This window comes from Phodopus roborovskii, unplaced genomic scaffold, assembly GCF_943737965.1.
Source record: "Phodopus roborovskii unplaced genomic scaffold, PHOROB, whole genome shotgun sequence".
NCBI lineage: Eukaryota > Metazoa > Chordata > Mammalia > Rodentia > Cricetidae > Phodopus > Phodopus roborovskii.
The window spans coordinates 13068137-13088754 of record NW_026126413.1 but is presented as its reverse complement, the minus strand read 5'-3'; the positions used below and the strand labels follow the sequence as shown (position 1 = coordinate 13088754).

At 42.0% G+C, this 20618-nt stretch overlaps 2 protein-coding genes across 3 annotated transcripts in view; one reads left to right on the top strand and one right to left on the bottom strand.

The window, feature by feature from the left end:
* Positions 1–1090: 1090 nt before the first annotated feature.
* Positions 1091–12253, bottom strand: LOC127220965 (transcription initiation factor TFIID subunit 9). Of its 2 annotated transcripts, XM_051182852.1 has the most exons (5): positions 12087–12253; positions 10584–10676; positions 3019–3077; positions 2767–2912; positions 1091–1682 (listed from the first exon to the last, which is right to left on the bottom strand). In XM_051182852.1, the coding sequence occupies exons 1-5, from the start codon at positions 12112–12114 to the stop codon at positions 1490–1492; spliced, it is 519 nt and encodes a 172-aa protein (XP_051038809.1). In that variant the 5' UTR covers positions 12115–12253; the 3' UTR covers positions 1091–1489. The 2 variants fall into 2 exon arrangements, with proteins under 2 accessions (XP_051038809.1, XP_051038808.1); XM_051182851.1 differs by lacking the exons at positions 1091–1682; positions 2767–2912; positions 3019–3077 and adding an exon at positions 8910–9934 and having other exon boundaries at positions 12087–12143.
* Positions 12254–12465: 212 nt separating this feature from the next.
* The window catches only part of Rad17 (RAD17 checkpoint clamp loader component), a 29902-nt gene continuing 21749 nt past the window's right edge, over positions 12466–20618 (top strand). Inside the window, exons 1-4 of the mRNA XM_051182850.1 lie at positions 12466–12572; positions 13853–13956; positions 16369–16629; positions 17799–17882. Of these exons, the coding sequence (XP_051038807.1) occupies positions 13915–13956; positions 16369–16629; positions 17799–17882 (387 nt within the window). The 5' untranslated portion in view covers positions 12466–12572; positions 13853–13914. The remainder of the gene's footprint in view (positions 12573–13852; positions 13957–16368; positions 16630–17798; positions 17883–20618) is intronic.

Sequence of the window (20618 nt, the reverse complement as noted above, 5' to 3'; positions counted from 1 at the left end):
AAGCAAACCTCCCAATCAAATGCTTTTATAAGTTGGCTTGGTCATGGTGTCTCTTTACAGCAGGAAGAGTGACTGAGACAGGCTTTGTACATCTAAACATTCGCCATCACTCAGCCACACCCCCAGAACGTCTGTACATTTCAGTCATCAATTTTATTATTATTATTATTATTATTGGTTTTTCGAGACAGGGATTCTCTGTGGTTTTGGAGGCTGTCCTAGAACTAGCTCTTGTAGACCAGGCTGGTCTCCAACTCACAGTGCTGGGACTAAAGGTGTGCGCCACCACCGCCCGGCCAGTCATCAAATTTTAAAGCCTGAATCTTAAGATGGTAAAATTTATCTAAAAAACAATTCAGAGGTCTTCATTTTATTTTGTTTTGTTTTTTGAAACAGGGTTTCTTTATGTAGCCCTGCCTGTTCTGGACACAACTCTGTAGACCAGGCTGGCCTCAATCTCAGAGATTTGAATGCTTCTGCTTCCCGACAGCTGAGATTAAAGGTGTGCTCCACCATTGCCTTGTGAGAGGTCTGCATTTTCTAAGATGATATAATCCTCACATAAACTAAGTAAAAAAAAATATGTAACAATGTGCATGATGTATTTTGTGTGTGTACATACATGCATGTGTATGCACATGGAAACCAGGGAGTATGTTTGCATGTGTGGGTGCCCTTGGACACATACATGTGGAAGCCCAAAGTTGTCATCCTTGATCACTATTTCATTGAAGCAGTCTCTTGCTGAACCCAGAGCCAGCCAATTCCAGCTGTTCTAGTTGGCTAGCTTGTCCCTTGTGCACAACACTTGTCCTCACGCCTGTGCAAAACTTTATCCACTGAGCCACCTCCATATACTTCCTATTACTTAAACCCAATTTTAATTTGTCATTTCACATGCCTCCGTGTACGTGTGGAGAATCAGACCACATTCTGTGGGAGCTGGTTCTCTCCTTCAGTCAGGTGAGTCCCAGACGTTGAACTCAGCCTTGGTGACAAATGCTTTTAGTTATTCGGCCATCTCATCACCCCCTCTCATTTTTAAAATAAAAAGAGCAATACTCTGATGGGGAATCTTTAGTTTTCCATATTTAAGAGACAACATACATTTTAGTAAATTTAAAAGATATGTACCCATTGATCAGATTTATTATCCATTGAATTTGATGATAATTTTTAGGTTCAATACTTAATAATTTATATTAGTATCTGAGATTGTTTAAGCTTTCTCATGGAGAAAAAGAAAACCAGGCAGCAGCTACAGCTGCAATAGTTTTCTTCTGTTGATCAATTGGGCATTTCTGTTACATGACTGACTGAGTGATATCAGCGAGAGAGGCAATACTGTGGCCAGGCTATTTCCCCCCGCCCCCATTGAGACAGAGTCTTACTATACAACCCTGGCTGGTCACTATGCAGACCTGCCTCTGCCTCCCAAGAGCTGGGATTAAAAGTGTGCACCACCACGCCTGGCTAGTCAGTCTCCAAGTCAAGAGTTATGATCTTTGACCCATTGCTCAATCCATTTTGAGATTTGGTTGATGTTATCTTCTAGCTGTTCTGGTTCATTACTGGGCAGCTGATGCACAATTTCTTCTCTGTAAGATGCTCTGGCTTCTTCATAAAGAACTTGGAAAATCTCACACTGAATGTTGTCTTGTAGTTTCTTCTCATTATAACCCCTAGAAGGCAGAGAGGTGAAGCAAACAGAATGACATTAAATATAGCTTTGGGAATAAGCTAGAAAGTGGGCTCTATGTGAATATATCAGAAATTACACAAGATACTTTTCATACTCTCTGCCTAGAGAAAACAGACTAGCATCTATATGAGAGATTTCTTTGACACAGGGATAAACTAAGAATTATGAGATTAACATTTAAGTTTACCTGAATCCCTTGCTAGTTTATTAGCTGCTCAATTAATTACCAATCAATTAACCAACAAACAAGTACCTACCTCAAGCTAGAGCCTCAGCTAGGAGATAAATAAAAGGATCCATAGCAAGAATTTATGATAAGACAGACAGATAGTATACACAGAGGAAAACACAGAATACTATTTATCAGTTAGATAATTCATCATAAAAATATTATTTTACCAATCCAAAAGATAATAAAAGCAATTTATATGATTATTTAGGCAGCATGTAAACTAACCAATTAAATATCCAGTTAAAAGGGGCCAGAGGACCATTGCATGGTATCCATGTCCTCCATTGCCAAAAAGCCTCCAAGGTCATTTGGAACCTTTGATAGCAATAAAAGATTTGATTATGGCAGTCGAGAAGAACCAGCCCAACTCCATTTTGTACCTGTAGCTAAATTTAGGATTCTGTTTACTGTAAAACTTGAGTTTCTGTTTCTCAGAGCTGCACTGCACCCCACTCCCTAGTCATAAAATGCTCTGTAACCAAATGCTCCAGGAAGATTTCCTCAGCTGCTCTGTAAAATCCTAATTGCTTGGTTTGGCTTCTGTAACCACACTTGCTTGTGCAGTTTTGCCTTACAAAAGGGGTATGGGAAACTGGCTTGAGGCTGGTCTCATGAATCCCACCTTGATGTGTACATGAATAAAGTCTCATGAATCTGAATAAAAGTGCATTTTGCTTTAAGAACAAAGTCGGAATCCCAGCACTTGGGAGGTAGAAGCAGGGAGGCCAGCTTGGCTTACAAAGTGGACAGCCAGGGCCATTACACAGACAAACCCTGTCTCAAAACAAAACAAAACAAAACAAAAGGAAAAAAGTCTTTTTCTTTTCCTTACCTTGTTTCAAGTCTTTTGTACAGTATACTATTATCTGTTCTCAACACAAAAACTATATGAAACCAGCGTTCAGGAAAGAAATCACAACCATGGTAATCAACAATAACGCCGCCTTCTCTCATGTCATTTTCTAACTCATCAACGACCTATAATAAACACACAACAAATAAAAAAGATGAATGTTCCAAAGAAAACGGACATTAATTTCCCCAAGTTCAACAAATGCATACGCCTCCATTCAGTCATACTTACTCTATCTTCATCTAAAATGGGACAACCGTATTCTTCATCATAGCCATCATATAGCTGCCCTAGAAGAGATTTCCATTAGCTTGTTACTATATCCTAAGTAGCTTTCACTGACTTTCAGTTAATCCTAGACTTGAGGAAACACATTAGGGATTCTTTTAGATGTAAAGGCGCTGATACATGTACAGTAGCTATGACACAGTCCGCAAACATAGAAAGCATGCTGAAAAACTGGGATCTTACCTAGGAGTAACCCTGGGTGGCAACAGACCTCAAACTTCCTTTGTTAGCTTTGTGCTCTTGAGTCAGGGTTTCACCATGCTGCCCCACCTGGCCTCAAACAAGGAACCCTCTGTTTTCACTTCTAGGATTTTTCTTAATAAAAGATTTGCTTTTTACAACTCCTCCCCTCCAAGAAAGGGTCTCACTATGTGAGAGATCCATCTGACTTCTGCCTCACAAAAGTTGGGATTAAAGGCCTGAGCTACCATACCTGGCGAAAAGATTTATTGTTAATTATGTGTATGTCTGTCTAGTTAGTGCACACAAATGTGGGTGCCTGCAAAGGCCAGAGCTACTCGATCTCCATAGAATTGGAGTCACAGACAGTCGTTCGTGAGTCATCCACTGTGGTTCTGGAAACTGAACTTGGGTTCTCTGCAAAAACAGTGTGCACTCTTAATGTCTAGGTCATCTTTCCGGCCTTTATCTGAAAATTTTAAACATCAAAGCTGAAATTACTTTAAAGAGGGGAAGAGGACAGTCAATACCAGAGTTTGTGAGGCTATTAGTGGAGGAAAATAACGTTTTGTTATTGTTTGGTAGGAAAAGAGAATACATGGACAGCAAATATAAACACTTTCATACACAGTAAGATTCGGTCCAGTTCCAGCATGCTGGAGGCAGAAGCAGGCAGATCTCTGAGTTCAAGGCCAGCCTAGTCTACACAGTGAATTTCAGAACAGCCAGGAGACCCTGTCTCAAACCAAAACAAACAAACAAACAAAAAAAAAACAAGATTGGATTCCAGATTAAGGTCAAGAAGAGGTAGGTGAATGTGAGTTTGAGGCCAGCCTGGTCTAAAAGGAAGTTCCAGGACAGCTAGAGCTACAACCCTGTCTCAAAACAAAACAAAAACACCCCCCCCCAAAAAAAAAAAAAAAAAAAAAAAAAGAATAAGAACAGAAACTTATTCCAAGCAAGCTCAGGTTCTTGCTTCTGGAAGTGAATCCTCTTCCCTGATCTCACTTTTGTAAGGACTGAGGAAGAGGGGTAGTATCTCCATTTCTCTCTCAAAAGCTGACAGTCTTCCACACGTGGTTTAGAGCTCAGCTCTAAAGCACTTGCTTAACATTCATGAAGCTGAGTCCAATCTCAAATATTCCAGTGAAGAAAAAGTTAAACAATTTTATTTTAAAAGGCAGAGGCTTGAGAGATGTCTCAGCCATCAGTTAAAGGCACTTGGTACTCTTTCAAAGAACCTGAGTTCAGTTCCCAGAGCTCACACGGTGATTCACACCTGTCTAACTCTAGTTCCAAGGGGTCTGATACCCTCTTCTGGCCTCTGTGAACACCAGGGATACACATGGTAAATATACACACATATAGACAAAAAACATATGTAAAACTGTAAAGAAAAAAGAGGCAAAAAAAAAAAAAAAAAAAAAAAAAAAGCTGGAATAACTTAGTTGGTAAATAGTTTTGCCTATTGTGCAGGAAGCCTGGGGTTTGAGTGCAAGCATTAAATAAACCAAGCAAGGAATCACATGACTAAAATCCCAGCACTCAGGATAACCGTGAGTTCAAGGTCATTCTTGGCTACACAGCAAGTTATAGGCCAGCCTGGGACAGAAGAGACCCAGTCTCAAAACAATAGGCAAAATTGAAGAGAAGACAAATTAAAGGTAGAATGCTCGCCTAACGTGCATGGCCCTGTGTTTGGTTCATATCACTGAATTAAAGAAAAAAAAAAAAAAAAAAAAGGTGGGGAATTTAAAATTAACATTAGAAATTTCAACAATTTACAGTTGGTTTCAAGAGAAGTTTTCTTATTTGGTTTTTTCAAGACAGGGTTTCTCTGTGTAACAGCTCTGGTTGTCCTGGAACTCTGTAGACCAGGTTGGCCTCAAACTCAGAGCTCCACCTGCCCCTGCCTCATGAGTGCTGAGACTGTCCATTTGAGAAGGTCTCTTTTAGGAGATAATCTCACCCTCACTATGATCTAGACTTAGCCATACGTCACACAGAAACAAGCATCCAAGGTCACCGACTACAGCACCAAGGGGATGCCATACTTAGGAGCTACTTAATCCCAGTGGCTACCTCTCTCACTGCTGAGTCATGCTTTGAGATGTCACTCCTCATCAGAGAAGGTATGACAGAGGTGTTCCGGTCTGAGGTGGGAGGAGCCTGCAGCTGCTACTACACATGGTGACCAAACCAGGAAGTTGAGGGGAGACAATAACCATCAAGGAGGGTCCCAGCACCTCTGCCAGCCAGGCTGTAAGTCCTACCAGTTTCGCAACCTCCAGAGTCCCCATGGGGCAGCCACCAACTGCCTGTAACTCCAACCTCTGTCCTCTGTGGGTACCTGCACTCACACACATACATACTCACACACAGACACATACACATAAAACAATAAAAAATACATCTTTATTACTCGTTTTGGCCTAAAACAGTGGGGTATGGTGGCACACACCTTCATTCCAGCACTCAGGAAGCAGAGATAAGTAGCTCTGAGTTTGAGGCCAGCCTGGTCTATTAGCAAGTTCTAGGTGAGCCAGGGCTGCATAGTGAGACCCTGTCTCAAACAAAAGTACAAGTATGTGGGCCTGTGGGGGACATTTCAGATTCAAGTTAGAACAATTGGAATTTAAGAGGCATTGTGCTGAAGTTGAGCAGGAATTAACTATGCTTTGCATCACCTACAAGCACACAGACATGGTAAATGGTACTGGCATAGTTCCCTCTCACTTGCATTTTCCTTGAAGCTAACATTCTCACCTAGAATAATGACATCACTAGTCAATTTCTTCTGCTTAGACACTGACATACTTTTTCATTTAGTTCATGTTTGTGTTTTTCTACTATGGCACAAAGCAAACACCATTTAGAAGAATTGGCAGGGTCAGACAGCAAATTTTTCTAGGATTTGGGTTCTATAACTTTGAGACTTGTAACAAGTAAGACAAGTTTAATAAGCAGAAATCTTCTTATTGACTTTATCTCTACCCAATACCCTCTCCTGGCCTCCATAGGACAAGGAGTGCACAATGGTGCAGACTTTATATACAGGTAAAACACCCATACACATAAATATTTTATTTTAAAAAGTATATGCTTGGTTGGTTGGTAGTGCACACCTTTAAACCCAGCACTAAGGAAGCAGAGGCAGGTGGTGATCTCTGAGTTTGAGGTCAGCCTGGTCTACAAATCCAGTTCTAGGACAGCCAGAGCTACACATAGAAACCCTGTCTTGACAACCTCCATATATCTGTCACCTATCTGTCTGTCTGTCTTATTGTAATGTTTGCTTTAAAGATTTCTTTATTCAGTGTGGTTTGTGAACCACATGCATCCCTGGTGTCCAGAGAGGGCGATGGATCCCCTGGAATGGAGTTCAGTTCTGAGCTGGGTGTGAGTGCTGAGAACCAACCTGGGTCCCTGGGGGATCAGTTAGTACTCATGACTGCTGAGCAATCTCTCCAGCCTCCTTTCATGTAGAAATAAAGATGTTGATCTTTTTTATTATTGTCTATATGGTATGTGTAGAATACATAGGCAATCAAAAAGCACACTTGAGTCTTCACATGTGTCATTTTTACCTGTTGAGCCACCACCTCACTGGCTTCCAAAAATGAAGGATATATATATATATATATATATGTAATGTATGCATGTATGTTTTGCTTTTGTTTTTTCCAAGACAGGGCTTTTCTGTGTAGCCCTGCTGTCCTGGAACTCACTTTGTAGACTAGGCTGACCTCAAAATCACAGAGATCTGTCCATCTCTGCCAGAGAAATGGTTCAACAAGTAAAGGATCTGCCACTTCACCATCTGAGTTTGATTTCCAGGGCCCACATGGTGAAGGTGAAAACTGACTCCTGCAAGTTTAAGTTATCCTCAGACCTTCACCTGTGCCATGGCAAACTCACACCAATACAAATATACAAAGTAATGCTAAAAAATCCCAGGCACAGTAGCAATGGCCAGGGAGATAGGAAAGGAGTACTACAAGATCTCCTACTCCCAGAGACTGCACAGAGTATGTGTGGGAAGCTAGAACCAGGAGGCAGTAAGGAGATTTCAGGGCCTGCTCTTTAAATATGCTAATTTGGAGATGCTGTAGTTGGGAAGTTTAGAAGGTATAATAGGTTAATAGGTATCTAGTATTCCTTAGCTCAGGGAACAATGTAACAGAGGCTTTCTTAACTCCTGAGTTAAGAGATAAACCAAGGAGCTGGAGAGAAGGCTCAGCTGTTAAGAGCATTGATTGCTCTTCCAGCAGGACCTGGGTTCAAATCCCAGCATCCACATGGCAGTTCAAAACTGTAACTCTAGTTCCAGGGGATCTGACACCTTCATACCAATGCATATAAAATAAAAAGGTTTTTTCTTTTCGAGACAGGGTTTCTCTGTGTAGGCTTGGCTGTCCTGGAACTCACTCTGTAGTCCAGGCTGGCCTTGAATTCAGAGATCCACCTGCCTCTGCCTCCCAAGTGCTGGGATTAAAGACGTGAGCCACTAGTGCCCGGCAAAATAAAGTTATTTTTTTCTTTTAAAAAGAGACAAGCAGCTCTGTGGTACAGTGTGGGCATCACATATATGTAATAGCATGATATATATGTATGTATGTATGTTCTATATATGTAAGAGCATGTTCTACCTGAGATGAATTCAATGTCCTGTGCTATCACACCAGTCCCAGACCTATGTGTACCCTGAGTTAGCCTTCATCAGGTTAAAGGCTAACAAACTTGGGGTAGGGAAATTAAGCATTAAAACAATCATATATGAGAAAGAAATCAAGGGGAAGAGTAAACACAGGATAATACAAGCATTCTTTCACACCCATGCTACTGAGAAGTTTAGTCAGGTTAGGGGAGAATTTTTAAACTTAAGAAGTGAGTCAGGCGTCTAGAGATGGATCAGTGGCTAAGAGTACTGGCTACTTTTCCAGAAGACCTGTGTCTTACAATCAGTCCTAGGGTAACTGAAGCTCTCTTCAAGCTTCCATGTGTGGCCAATTACATACAGGCAAAACACCCATATATATAAAAACTCAGAAAAAGGTGAGGTAGGAACCGAGAAATGTCAGGAGTCTTAAGTTATAACCAAATAGGGCCAAAAGGGATACTATGGGAAAAGAATAAAACAAAACAAAACAAAACAAACAAACAAACAAACAAAAAACCCAAAAAACAAAAAAAACAAAAACAAAAACAAAAACAAAAAAAAAAAATAGGAACTGAGTAGTTAGGCCACCAAGGAAGTTAAATCTAGCGTATAAATTAAATAAATATAATTTAGTTGTATGAAGTAGTCTTTCCAAGTAGGTGTCATGATTACATAAATCCAAGAAAATACCTAAGAGTGACTTACATACAAGAGACTCTCAAGTAAATATCTGGGCAGGTACAATGGTGCACAACTTTAATCCCAGCATTGGAAGAGGCATGAAGAACCCTGTTAACTCAAGGCCAGCCTGGACAGCGTAGCTCCAGGACAGCTGGCACTACATAGAGAGACCCTGCCTCAAAAGAAATAATTTAAAACATCAGAAGACATTAGAGGTAGGTAGCACAGCAGATGTAATAACAAAAGCTGTAACAACTTCAATATGAGGGAAATTGCTTTTGAAAACACAATGGCCAAAGTATCAAGAACCAAATTGATAAATGACAATTTTATTTTTATGCATAAAGGTTGATGAAAAACCATTACTAGTTCTACTAAAACTGAACATTTCAACTGAAAAGCATAGTATGTATACTTCTTAAATACCATTTTCTAAAATACAGCTTTAAACCATCTAACATGCTTGTTTAATTTCAGTACAATGGATTCAAGACCAAGTATACATGTTACATGCATCCAGGCTGGATTACAAATTGTCATAGTCATCATCATCATCATCATCGTCATCATCATCTTCTTCACGTTTTCTTTTCAGCGCATTTGCTGACTCATTGGCTGTATTTTGGGATACCATATTAGTAGTAATGAGAATATTTTTCGACCCCATTAGTGATGGATTAATCAGAACATTCTGAACTGCTGATGCTGCGGGAATTGAAGCTTTCACAACAGGGGACTGAGAAGCAGGCATCTGTACTGTAAACCTCTGTCCTGTGAGGGACACTGGAGTGCCTACTTTAGTCGAGACAGACATGGTTTGTGGAGTTGGTGTGCCTAGTGTGGGAGTACTTGGTCTGCTAGAAACTGAACCAACACTTAACCGGGGAACTGTTATTCTTCCGGCAGCAGTAGATGCCTTTTTCTGCAAAGACTTAAGCCTATAGTTTGGAGCAGTTAAACAGTACCTATCAGGTGGCAATCTAGGACCTGAGTATGGCTTGATCAATGGCAAAGGGGTTTGATTTCTTTGTCTTGCAATATCTAATAAAAAATCTCGTGGGGGAGGAGAAGTGAAAGACTGATCGGCACGGCACTGGATTGCCAATCGCACATCATCTGCATCAACAGTAGCTTTCTTAGCATGGCTTGAATAAATTTTAGCATCATCTAGAATTGTGGTCACATATCGGAAGGCAAACTCCAACATCTGATTTATAACTCTCGGCTCATATTCTGTAATCCCCATATCCTTCAGGATTTGTGCCATCATCTGTGCATCTTTCGGCATGCTCTTGGGAGAAGCCATCTTGCCAGACTCCATGATATCCGGTGATCAGACTTTAGGTCATTTAAAAAAAATATGGAAATTAGATCAAACCGAAAGTTACTTTAGTAGCAACTGTTAGGAATTTAAAATTTTCAAAAATATATTTAAAATGTAAAACACCAATCTTTTTACTTCAAGTATTCTTAAACTTCCCTTTGCTAAAAAATACTGAGTTCCTTTCCTAAATATGAATTATAAAAAGATGACACAAATAAGGTAAGTAATAAAAGATTAGGGGAAAACTAGACTATATGCAGCGAGCCTGGGCATGCAACTATCAAAGTTAAAGTGACTGATAAAAATAACAACATAGTGAGTGATATCCTACTGCTTGCATTCACAATCATCTGTTCTTCCTGAGATCAATGTATTGTCTCACACCTATGCTTAAAAAAATCACCCACATTTTCCTTCTTCACAGAAGTTGTCGCAATTATTGTTCACAAACATTGCTAGTTATTTTGGGTTAGGGAAGGGGAAATGTCCAAAATAACCACATAACAGTACTAGGCATGTAGTGCTTTTTATCTCTTGTGTCCCTAGCATAAAGTAAACTGCTTACATTTTTCCACTTTCTGAACCCTCTAGCAACACTTAGCTAACTTAACACTAACACTCTACTGACTTAAAACAACAATCCAACATCAAAGAACTTCTTACCTTCTCGAGCTAAATCGCCCACATTAACGTACTTCAGTCCTGATCTTGATGCAAGTTCTTTGCCTAGTGTGGTTTTTCCAACCCCTGGTGTACCTGGGTTGGAAGACACAGAAAAATACTGTTCAAATACTACTTAGTAGATATCAGCCATCATCCGCCCTGAAGGTTCTAAACCGACACAAAAATTCTCTTAACTAGCAATCATATATGAATATATACCATGATCTCATAAAAATTCCCCCAGAAAGCCTGGAACAGTGGTTGCACACTTTTGATCCCAGCACTCAGGGGGCAGAGGCAGGTGAATCTCTAAGTTCAAGACCAGCGGTCTATTATGGTGAGTTTCAGGACAGCTAAGGGTACAGAGAGACCTTGTCTCAACACCAGGGTTTCTCTGTGTAGCTCTGTAGACCAGGCTGGCCTCAAACTCACAAAGATCCACCAGCCTCTGCCTCCCTAGTGCTGGGATTAAAGGCGTGCACCACCACCGCCGCCGCCCAGCTAATCTACAGACTTATGGTATAGCTTTTAGATAGGACGCTGTGCTTTCTAGGTTGGCCTTTCTTCCTTAGTATTGGGATAATAAACATACTACCCCATCCAGTTTATGCAGTTTTGGGGGATCCCAGCCAGGGCTTATGTCTGTAGCCTAATGGCCTCAATGTCTTAAAGCAACTCCAAGACAGTCTGTCCATGCAAATCAGATATTGTAAAATGTCTCTCTTAAGGAATCTTTAAGGCTAAAGTCTGCTTATGACTCATTTACTGACAAAAACCCCCCGTTTCCACAAACAGCGTCTTTTTTTTTTTTTTTTTTTTTGGTATAAACGAAGAGCATCTATACCCGTTCAATGCTACAACTTAATATTTCCAGTTAAAGCTTCGAAGATCCGCAAGGGCCCCACCCACGACCAGCTCCAGATCTTAACTAAATTAGACTCTTCGGCACCAACGGCCACAAACAAACGCTTAGGAGCCTGCACCCCGGAACAACGACAATGCGGCGACACCAAGCGAACGGTTAAGCGAGTCGGCCACGTCCCCTCACGAACATCCAAAGTCGTCCACCGAAAGCTTCTGGGGAAGCGTTTCTCAGAAGCAAACGGGGGGGGGGGGATCACGACCAGGAAGGCCGCAAGACCGAGGCGCCCACCGTCACCCCATCTCCTAAGGGCTGGAAACCAGCAGCCTTTCTTTCCAGCACTCGGAGGGAGAAACGCCAAGCCCACCCCCGACCAAGCGCCAGGACGGCCCGGTCTGCGGGCGGGCGGAATACCAGATTCACGAAGACTCACGCGTCCTGCGGGGCGCGCCCGGCCAACCGAACCCCGCCCCCGCCCCCGCCGCAACGGTCGCGAGCGCCGGGTCCTGACGCGACGGCCACACGCCGCGCCGCGGCCCCCGACCACGAGCCCCCGCCTCTCCCCCCGGGACCCAGACCCCCGGCACTGCCGGCCCAGCCCGGCCCGGCCCGGCCCGGCCCGGCCCCGCGCGCGCCCTAACCGGTGAGCAGGATGTTGGGAAGCTTCATAGTCCTCCGTCCCAGGCCGCCAGCGCCCCGCTCGCGCGCCCAACGCGCAGTCCAGGGAGGAGCCGGAAAGGGCGGGCGGCCGCGGGCGCCCGCGACTCGCGTCCCGCGAGGCCCCGCGCCGAGCTTCCGGCGCACTTCAGGGCCCCTGAGCGCGCACCGATGACCTCCGGGAGCCCGGTGCTACGCTCGCACCGAACGGGGGAACCCGGGCCGCACACTTCGGGCCGGCATTTTAGGTCAGGCAGGGCGCCGGGCGCCTACGTCACTCGCTCGGCTGCCCGCCCCGCCCCTCTGTCTGCGTCGCGGAAGCGCCGCCGCTCGGGAAGGCCCCCGGGAGGCGGGCCCTCGTAGAAGCCTGCGGCGGAGCTGGGAGGGCTGGGCCGCTGTCCTCCCGCGGGGAGTAGATCCTGGGCTTCTTCGCGTCGTTCCGCCCGCGAGGGGACGTGGCTCCCGGGAAAGTAAGGCCACCGCGGCTTCGGCTACGTTTGTTAACGTCTTCGCGCCCACCTGGGCTGTCTTTGCGACCCGCCCTCCCATACGGACGGGAGTAGGGTGTGGGTGGGGAGCCCTGGTGTGCAGCGGAGGTGTGAGGTGTCACTTCTCCCCGCCGGTGCTTGCACGCTTGCCTAGGACTGATGTGTGAGCTTGGTGTCCCCCGTGCAGTGTGTGAGGTGGAGGGGGACCGGCTGGGGATGGGCCTGAAGGTCTCGTTTACCCCCAGCGGGTTTCGGGAGCCTGCCTGCTATCATCTGGGAGAGACACTTACAGCAGGAGGGGATTGTCAGTCTTGTTTTGAAAGAGCGCTGGCCAGTAACGTCATTGAGCAACCTTTATTTCGACAAGTATACTTTCTTAAGTAGATGTTTTTGTGCCCCTTTTGAAACTTAAGGCTCTAATCCGAAGTTACATAAGGGAAGGGGGTTTGTTTTATTAGGTGGGGACGTTTTTAGTGTGTGGGCTTGTGTGTGCCTGCAGCTCTAAAGTAGACCGGCGCACCTTCCAAAATGTAGGTTTATCCAAAGCGAGTAATGGATCTCTTTTAAGTTGTCAATCCACGCCCGGGTGGGGGTGGCGCTCATCCTTAATCCCAGCACTCGGGAGGCAGAGGCAGGCGGATCTCAGTGGGTTTGAGACCACCCTCGTCTACAGAACGAGTTCCAGGACAGCCTGGAAAAAAATGAAATCCAATGTACTTTGCAGCTTGATGTGAAATAAGAATTTCAACATGAAAACTGCGCATATGGAATTAGTTTTTCTTTATTACAAAAGTTAGGTTTGTAAATGTGTGGTTTTCCGTTTCATTCTTCGAGTTTATGTGACAATATTATTATACCACCACAGATTATCATATAAAATTGTAGTCGTTTAAGCTAAAATTTTCTTTAGAAGTTTAGCATGTTTACTCTATTTTCTTCCATTAGTTCTTGAGCCCCCTATTATGTGGCTGATTATGGTTAAGTTTTTGGGTTTTTTGTTGTTGTTGTTGTTATTTATTTATTTATTTATTTATTTTTATTTTGTGTTTCCAGACAGGGTTTGGGGCATAGCCCTGGCTGTCCTGGAATTTAATCTGTAGACCATGCTGGCTTCTAACTCATGCAAAACCTCCTGCCTCTGCTTCCTCAGCGCTGGGATTAAAGGCATGTGCCACCATTGATTATATATTTAAGTACTGATCACTATAATTCTGTATTTACAGTTTTTCCTAATTTGAGACGTTTTCATTCTTGTTCCCCAGGTGAATTACACTTCAATGTACTCCAAATTGTATGCTACTGATGGGAACTATTAAAGTTTATAATGTCAGAAACTTTCCTTAGACCAAAGGTGTCTTCCACAAAGGTATGATATATGTAAAATGGTCATGTAGTAATTGCCTAAAGACAATGTCAAAAGGTTATATTTGTTCTCAGGGACTTATCCTTATCCAAGTAGTGATGGTTCAGTGTCTGTTGTATTTAGTTATGTAAAGTCTGGTAATAAGCTGCAAAACAACCAGAACCTTAATTCTGAAAAAGTCGTTCCTACCCCCCCCCCCAACACAGTTTCTCTGTATAGACTTGGCTGTCTTGGAACTCACTGTGTAGATATGGCTAGCCTCTGCCTCCTGAGTTGCTGAGTTTAAAGGTTCGAGCCACTATGCCATCTTTGAAAAAGCATTTTAGGGAGCTGGAGAGATGGTTCAGCAGTTAAGAGCACTGGCTGCTCTTCTAGAGGTCCTGAGTTCAATTCCCAGCAACCACATAGTGGCTCACAACCATCTGTAATGAGATCTGGTGTCCTCTTCTGACCTGCAGGCATACATGCAGACAGACACTGTATGTATACATAATGAAAAAAATATTTAAAAAAGAAAAGAAATATTTGTAGTCCCAGTTACAAAGAGTTTAGAACAGAGAGATGTGTGTGTGTGGTAATTGGTTAGCTTAACCACAGGTTCTACCTCTTAGAAGTCATGAAGTTCAGTGTGTTGTTTTTCAGCAAGATAGGAATTTGGGTGTGAGGGGAGCCCAGATAGTATCATACAAAAGGGAGCTTGCAGCTGTCTCCATTAGGGTGGCTCCAGTTTTTTTTTTTTTTTTTTCTGATTTCAAATAAAGTATGCAACATTACTGTTTTTCTTTCTTGTGGTAGATGAAAGTAAAAAATAAAACTAAAAAATGCATAAATAACATACAAGCCAATATTCTTACCAGAAAGCTTAGTATAAAACTGTTTCCATGCACTTTTAAATGCAGAAGAAAGAAAAATAAATTAGAATAACATTGTCAATCCTTTGCAAAGAAAAAATGAGTCAGCTGATCATGACTGCATTTTTTCTCCACAATTTTTCTACTGCTGCTAATATTCCTAACTTTCTGACCTAAGAGTGAAATGTAAATTAGTATTGATAACGTAGTTATCAGCTCAAATTTCTTTCCAGAAGCCTTATTTTCACATCTAAAGCCGGAGGTTTGAGGTTAGTCCGAGACTAACGTTATTTAGCAAAGAGTTCACAACTGTAATTAAGTCCCCTCCTTTGATGGTATTCCTTTCCATCTTAGGGGTCAGTTCTAAAGCTAGGCCCTACTGATGTCATTCTACTGCTAATCAATGTCCCTGACCCAAGCAGAGTATCCTTGAAGAACGTGTAATCTTGATTCATCCTCATTAGTCAGGCAGGAATTTTCAAAAGCTAGTGACAAGTTAGATTATACTAGAATAGAGCAGGCTCTTCTCAAACTTGCTGCGATCTTCTTGTCCTTATCTCTCCTATGCTGGACTGAGAAGCTTGTGTTACCATACCCAGATATTAAAAAACAATTTGGTTATCTGAAAAACCTTTTTAGTACTGTTGTTTTTGGTTAGAATTGCTCAGTTCAGCATTTTTCTTCTTCAAGACAGGGTTTCTCTTTGTAACAGCCCTGGCTGTCCTGGAACGTGCTCTGTAAATCAGGCTAGCCTCAAACTCACAGAGATCTGCCTGCCTCTGCCTTCCAAGTACTGGGATTAAAGTCATTTACCACTTCACCCAGCTTTTACAAAGGTTTTTAAAGAAAAGGAAGTAATAGAAAGCAATATGGAGAGGTTAGCAGTTTCTATAGACCAGAAAATACAGACTAGAATGCATGGAATTTCCTGTTCTGGTGTTCTAGTATTTCTTTTTAATGTTTTCTGTGGAAAAAAAATAGCACCTTCCCTAGAAAGCCTGTCTCAATAAAGTATTGACTGCTTCGTGCACTGAAAAATACAGTACAGCCAGAAGTACCACGTACGGCATTAGGATTCCTTACCTTTATAAAGTCTGAAGACTTATATGGGGCATAATACATTTCCTCCCCAGCAGAAGTAGGTGGATCTCTATGAGTTCAAAGCCACCCTGGTCTATAGAGCAAGATCCAGGACAGCCAGGACTACCAGAGAAACCCTGTCTCAAAAAAAAAAAAAAAAAAAAAAAAAAAAAAAAGAGAGAGAGAGAGAGAGAGAGAGAGAGAGAAAAGAAAGAAAGCAAAAGTCAAAGTGCTGGGTGGTGGCAGCATGCCTATAATTCTAGTAATATTTGGGAGGCTGAGACAGGAGCAGCTCGGATTCAAGGCTACTCTTGGCTACATAGTATGTTCTGGGTCAGCCTGAGCATTACCCTGTTTCAAAAATTATTCATTGGTAGGTAGAAAATTGATAGGGTGTTTATGAGTTATAATCATGTTTCTAAAGAGTTCAGGTGCAGAGGGATAGGTATAAAAACTGCAGTAATACAGTTTCGTTTCTTTGCAGGTATCAGACTGGGTAGACCCATCGTTTGATGACTTTTCATCGACTGCTGCTGTCACTGCTATCACTGCTTCATGTTTAGGGCTGAACAATTCCAGTCACAGAAGGAAAAAACTGCCCTCCACATCAGGCAGTAACAGACTGCCAGCTAGAAAAAGGGGAAAGCTGTCTTCTTTAGAACAGACTTATGGTGTGGAAACTTCAAAAGAAGAGTGTCTGACTGACATTGAGCCGTGGGTGGATAAATATAAACCAGAGACTCAGGTATGCATTGGATATCACACAACATGCCTGTGTCATTTTAGGATGGATGAGCATGGGTAACAAAGAAATGTTTTTAGAGTTTTAGCTTGCTGTTGTGGCTCACACCTTTAATTCCATCACTCAGGAGGCTGCCAGATCTAGTGAGTTCAATGCCAGCCTTGTCTATACAGCAAAGTTCTAGGAAGGCCGGGGCTATAAAAAGGGACTCAGTCACAAAAACAAAACAAAAAACCCAAAATAAATTAGTAAAATGAAGTAGAAGAAAAATGTGTAATATATATATATATATATATATATATATATATATATATTTCAATGTTTAAAGCCTGTGATACTACCAAGTTTTTTCTTCGTGCTACCCTTCTCTGCTCTGCCCACCCCCAGGAATATAATGCTGGGTGTTTTAAAAGTTTCATGATAACAGACTTTAAAACATTGCCATACGGTATATCAGCATGAGGATAGGGTTTTTCCATAGCATGAGGAAAGGGTTTTTTCATAAAAACATAAAAATTGAGGGTCTGGAGAGATGGCTCAGCTGTTAAGAGCACTGGCTGCTCTCCCAGAGGACTCAGATTCCTTTTCAGGCATCCACTACCATTTGTAACTTCAGTTCCAGGGGCTCTGATGCCCTCTGAGGGTATCGGACGTAGTGCGTTGATAAACAAATGTGGGCCAAATATCCATACACATAAAATGAGCAATATAAAAGTATGAGCTGAGGAGAAGCTGAGAAGGGTATAGGCAGGCACATTTTGTAAGGAGAGAACAGACTTCTGCAAGTTGTTGGCAACCCCACAAAACAGATAAATGTAAAACATTTTTTAATTTAATGCATAAAAATATAATCAAGAGGCCCTATTTTATAACAGAGCACATTACTGTTTTGCAATTACTTTTTTATTTTATGCATGAGTGGTTTGCCTGTGTGTATGTGTGTGTACCACCTGTGTGCCTCCACAGAGGTGGAGAGTATCAGATCTCCTGGAGCTGGCGGTAAAGATGCCTGTGACTCACCATGCAGGTGCTGGGAGTCAACCCAGGTCCTCTGCAAGAGCAGCAGGTACTTCTAACTGCTCAGCTGTCTCTTCAGCTCCCATTTTGCAACTTTTTGTTCACTAAAATGTCCACAGGCTTGAAATGTTTGTAACCTCAAATTTTCATCTTAGCATGAACTTGCTGTGCATAAAAAGAAAATTGAAGAGGTTGAAACCTGGTTAAAATCTGAAGTCTTAGAAGTGAAGCCAAAACAGGTAATTAAGTAAGAAATGCATGTGCTCTCTGACTTGTAAGATGTTGATCTTTTTTCTTCCTCTTTATTCAGATAAAGTCACACTAGGTAGACCTGGCTGGCCAGGCTGGCTTCAAACTAATAGAAATCTACTTGCCTCTATCCTCAGAATGCTGGGATTAAAGGTAGATTCACTGTGTAATGCAGTCTTCTCTGGAACTGATTGTGTAGCCTAGGTTGACCTTGAATTTATGATGATCTGCATGCCTTATCCAAGTTCTGGGATAATAAACATGAGCCACCGTGCTTGGCAAGAAGCTAATTTTTTGTCGTTCCCCCCACCCCCATCCCCAAGCTGAGGCCAAAACCCAGGGCCGTGGAATTGCTATGCAATCTCTCTATCACTGAGCTATATATCCCCAACCCCAAGAAGCTAATTTTTCTTGATTACTTTGTTTATATGTCTTCATATTACCTTCAACAAAAGTTTCCCCATTTGTTATTTCCAACCTCTCTAAACACCTCTGGAATTGGAGAGGCCGGGAGATGGGTAAAAACACTTAGGCGACCTGAGTTCATGTAGTAAGCCAATGGAGGCGCTAGTGGTTTTAGCTCATGTCATTATTTCACAGTAAAGCCAGCAGGCAATTTACATAGTAGTGGTTTAAAAAACAACAAAAAACCTAACTATAACTAACCCTAACTGATTAGTCCTCAGTAATGTTAACCTGATGTTTTGTTTCACTTCCTTATTCCACAATATTCTTAGCCCCTCCTTAAAAGGCAGACTATTTTCTCTTCCTCTCTATCAGTCTTTTGAAAGTTTGAGCTCATATCTTCTCAATATACCCTCTCCTTTTTCTCTTAAGTCCTTTATATTAAATTAAAATTGGCATTTCAGCCAGGTGCATTAGTGCACACCTTTAATCCCAACACTCAGGAATCAGAGGCAGGAGAATCTCTTGAATTCAAGGTCAGGCTGGTTTACAAATCAAGTTCTAGGTCATCCGTACATCTTAGAACCCTTTCTCAAAACAACAGACAGGACAGTGGTGGTACTCCTTTAGTCCCAGCACTTAGGAGACAGAAGCAGGAGGATCTATGAGCTCTAGGACAGGCAAGGCTACACAGAGAAACTCTGTCTCAGCAAAACAAAATACAACCCCCGAAAAATTCGTGACATTTCAGCCAGACTTCGAGTTAGTACACAATACCTCACCTTAACCTTTTGTTATTTTGAGTGCTCTGAGCATCACTTTAGACTTGTAGGTTTTTGTTTTTGTTTGGTTTTGGAGACTGGGTTTCTCTGTATAGCTTTGTAGACAAGGCTGTCCTTGAATTCACAGAGATCCGATTGCTTCTGCCTCCCCAGTGCTGGGATTAAAGGTGTGCTGTGCCACTACCGACTAATTAATTATACATGTCATATTCTGCTTTTTGAAAATCAACTACAGTGCCTGATGTTACCTATTCTGTTGTCTTCAAAATGCCTTCTGTAGCTATTATATATGAGCTAGAATTGAAACAAGAACCAGGCATTGCTTTTGATTGCTGTGTCTCTTAGTTTTTGTTTTTTTCTTAATCTTGTAATGGATTCTTTCAATTTTTCTTTTTCTATTAAGACATTGACTTAATTGAAGAGACCTGCCCTGGATTTGTGTTTGTTGGCTTGTTTCCTCTGACTCTGGTTAATTTGTGTCCTGCAGAAGTTACAGTACAAATACAAAATTTATATTTTCCAAATCTTTGTTTGTTCTCTTTGAGACATGGTCTCACTATATTGTCCAGGCTAGAACTAAACTCCTGGGCTTAAATATTCCCACTTCAGCCTCCAGAGTACCTGAGTTCCTGGGTTTTATTGATGCAGATAGAACATTTCATTATGTGCCATCTGTCGTGATAGATGTTTACATTGTGATGTATCAGGAAGTAGATAGTTCTGCTTTTTTTGTTGTTTTTTTCTTTGCCATGGTAGGGTCAATCATGGTTGTAATCAGCCAGGCAGGTGTCTACTACTGAGCTACATCCTCAGATCTTTGTTACTGATGGAGTTGGGATTTTGTAATTGGGCTTTTTGTCAGACTTTCTTTGGATTGTCATTCCCAAATATGATATGGAGACTTACTATTAATTATGAAAGCTTGGCCTTAGTTTAGGCTTGTCCCACTAGCACCAATAACTTAAATTAACCTGTTTCTATTGATCTATGTTTTGCCATGTGACTCTACTTCTACTCCATTCTCTATGGCCAACTCCCTCTGTGTCTGCATCCCTCATGTGCCTAGATCCTAAGTTTCTTTTTCTGTCTGGAAGTCCTGCCTAACCTCTCTTGCTGAGCTACTGGCAGTTCAGCTCCTTATTAAACCAATCACAGCAACACATCTTCCAGTGTAAACAGATAACCCACAATAGGATTTCACTACATTACCCAGGCTAGGCTTGAATTCCTGGGCTTATGATTCCTGAGTGCTGATATCACAGACATGAGCATAATATCAAGCGTCTTCTGCTGTGTTTGATGTTTAGTTTGATTGCTAGAGTAGGAAAGAAATAGTCTAACACATTCATTTAGAGTACTTTTCTCTTTCAGCTGTCACAATCTTTGGGGAGATACTTTGGGAGCATGTGATTACAGGTCCTTGGTGGCCTTTCTCCTACGTGTTTTAGGGTCCATTTTCAGTCCTTTCCTGAATCACTAATTAAGACTGTGAGATGTTTATTTTTAAAATACTCTGTTATTTCTACAAGTAGCAGTAAC

Excerpts from the sequence above, each read along its gene's own strand:
- LOC127220965 (XM_051182851.1), bottom strand. The coding sequence starts at position 9,917 with ATGGAGTCTGGCAAGATGGCTTCTCCCAAGAGCATGCCGAAAGATGCA.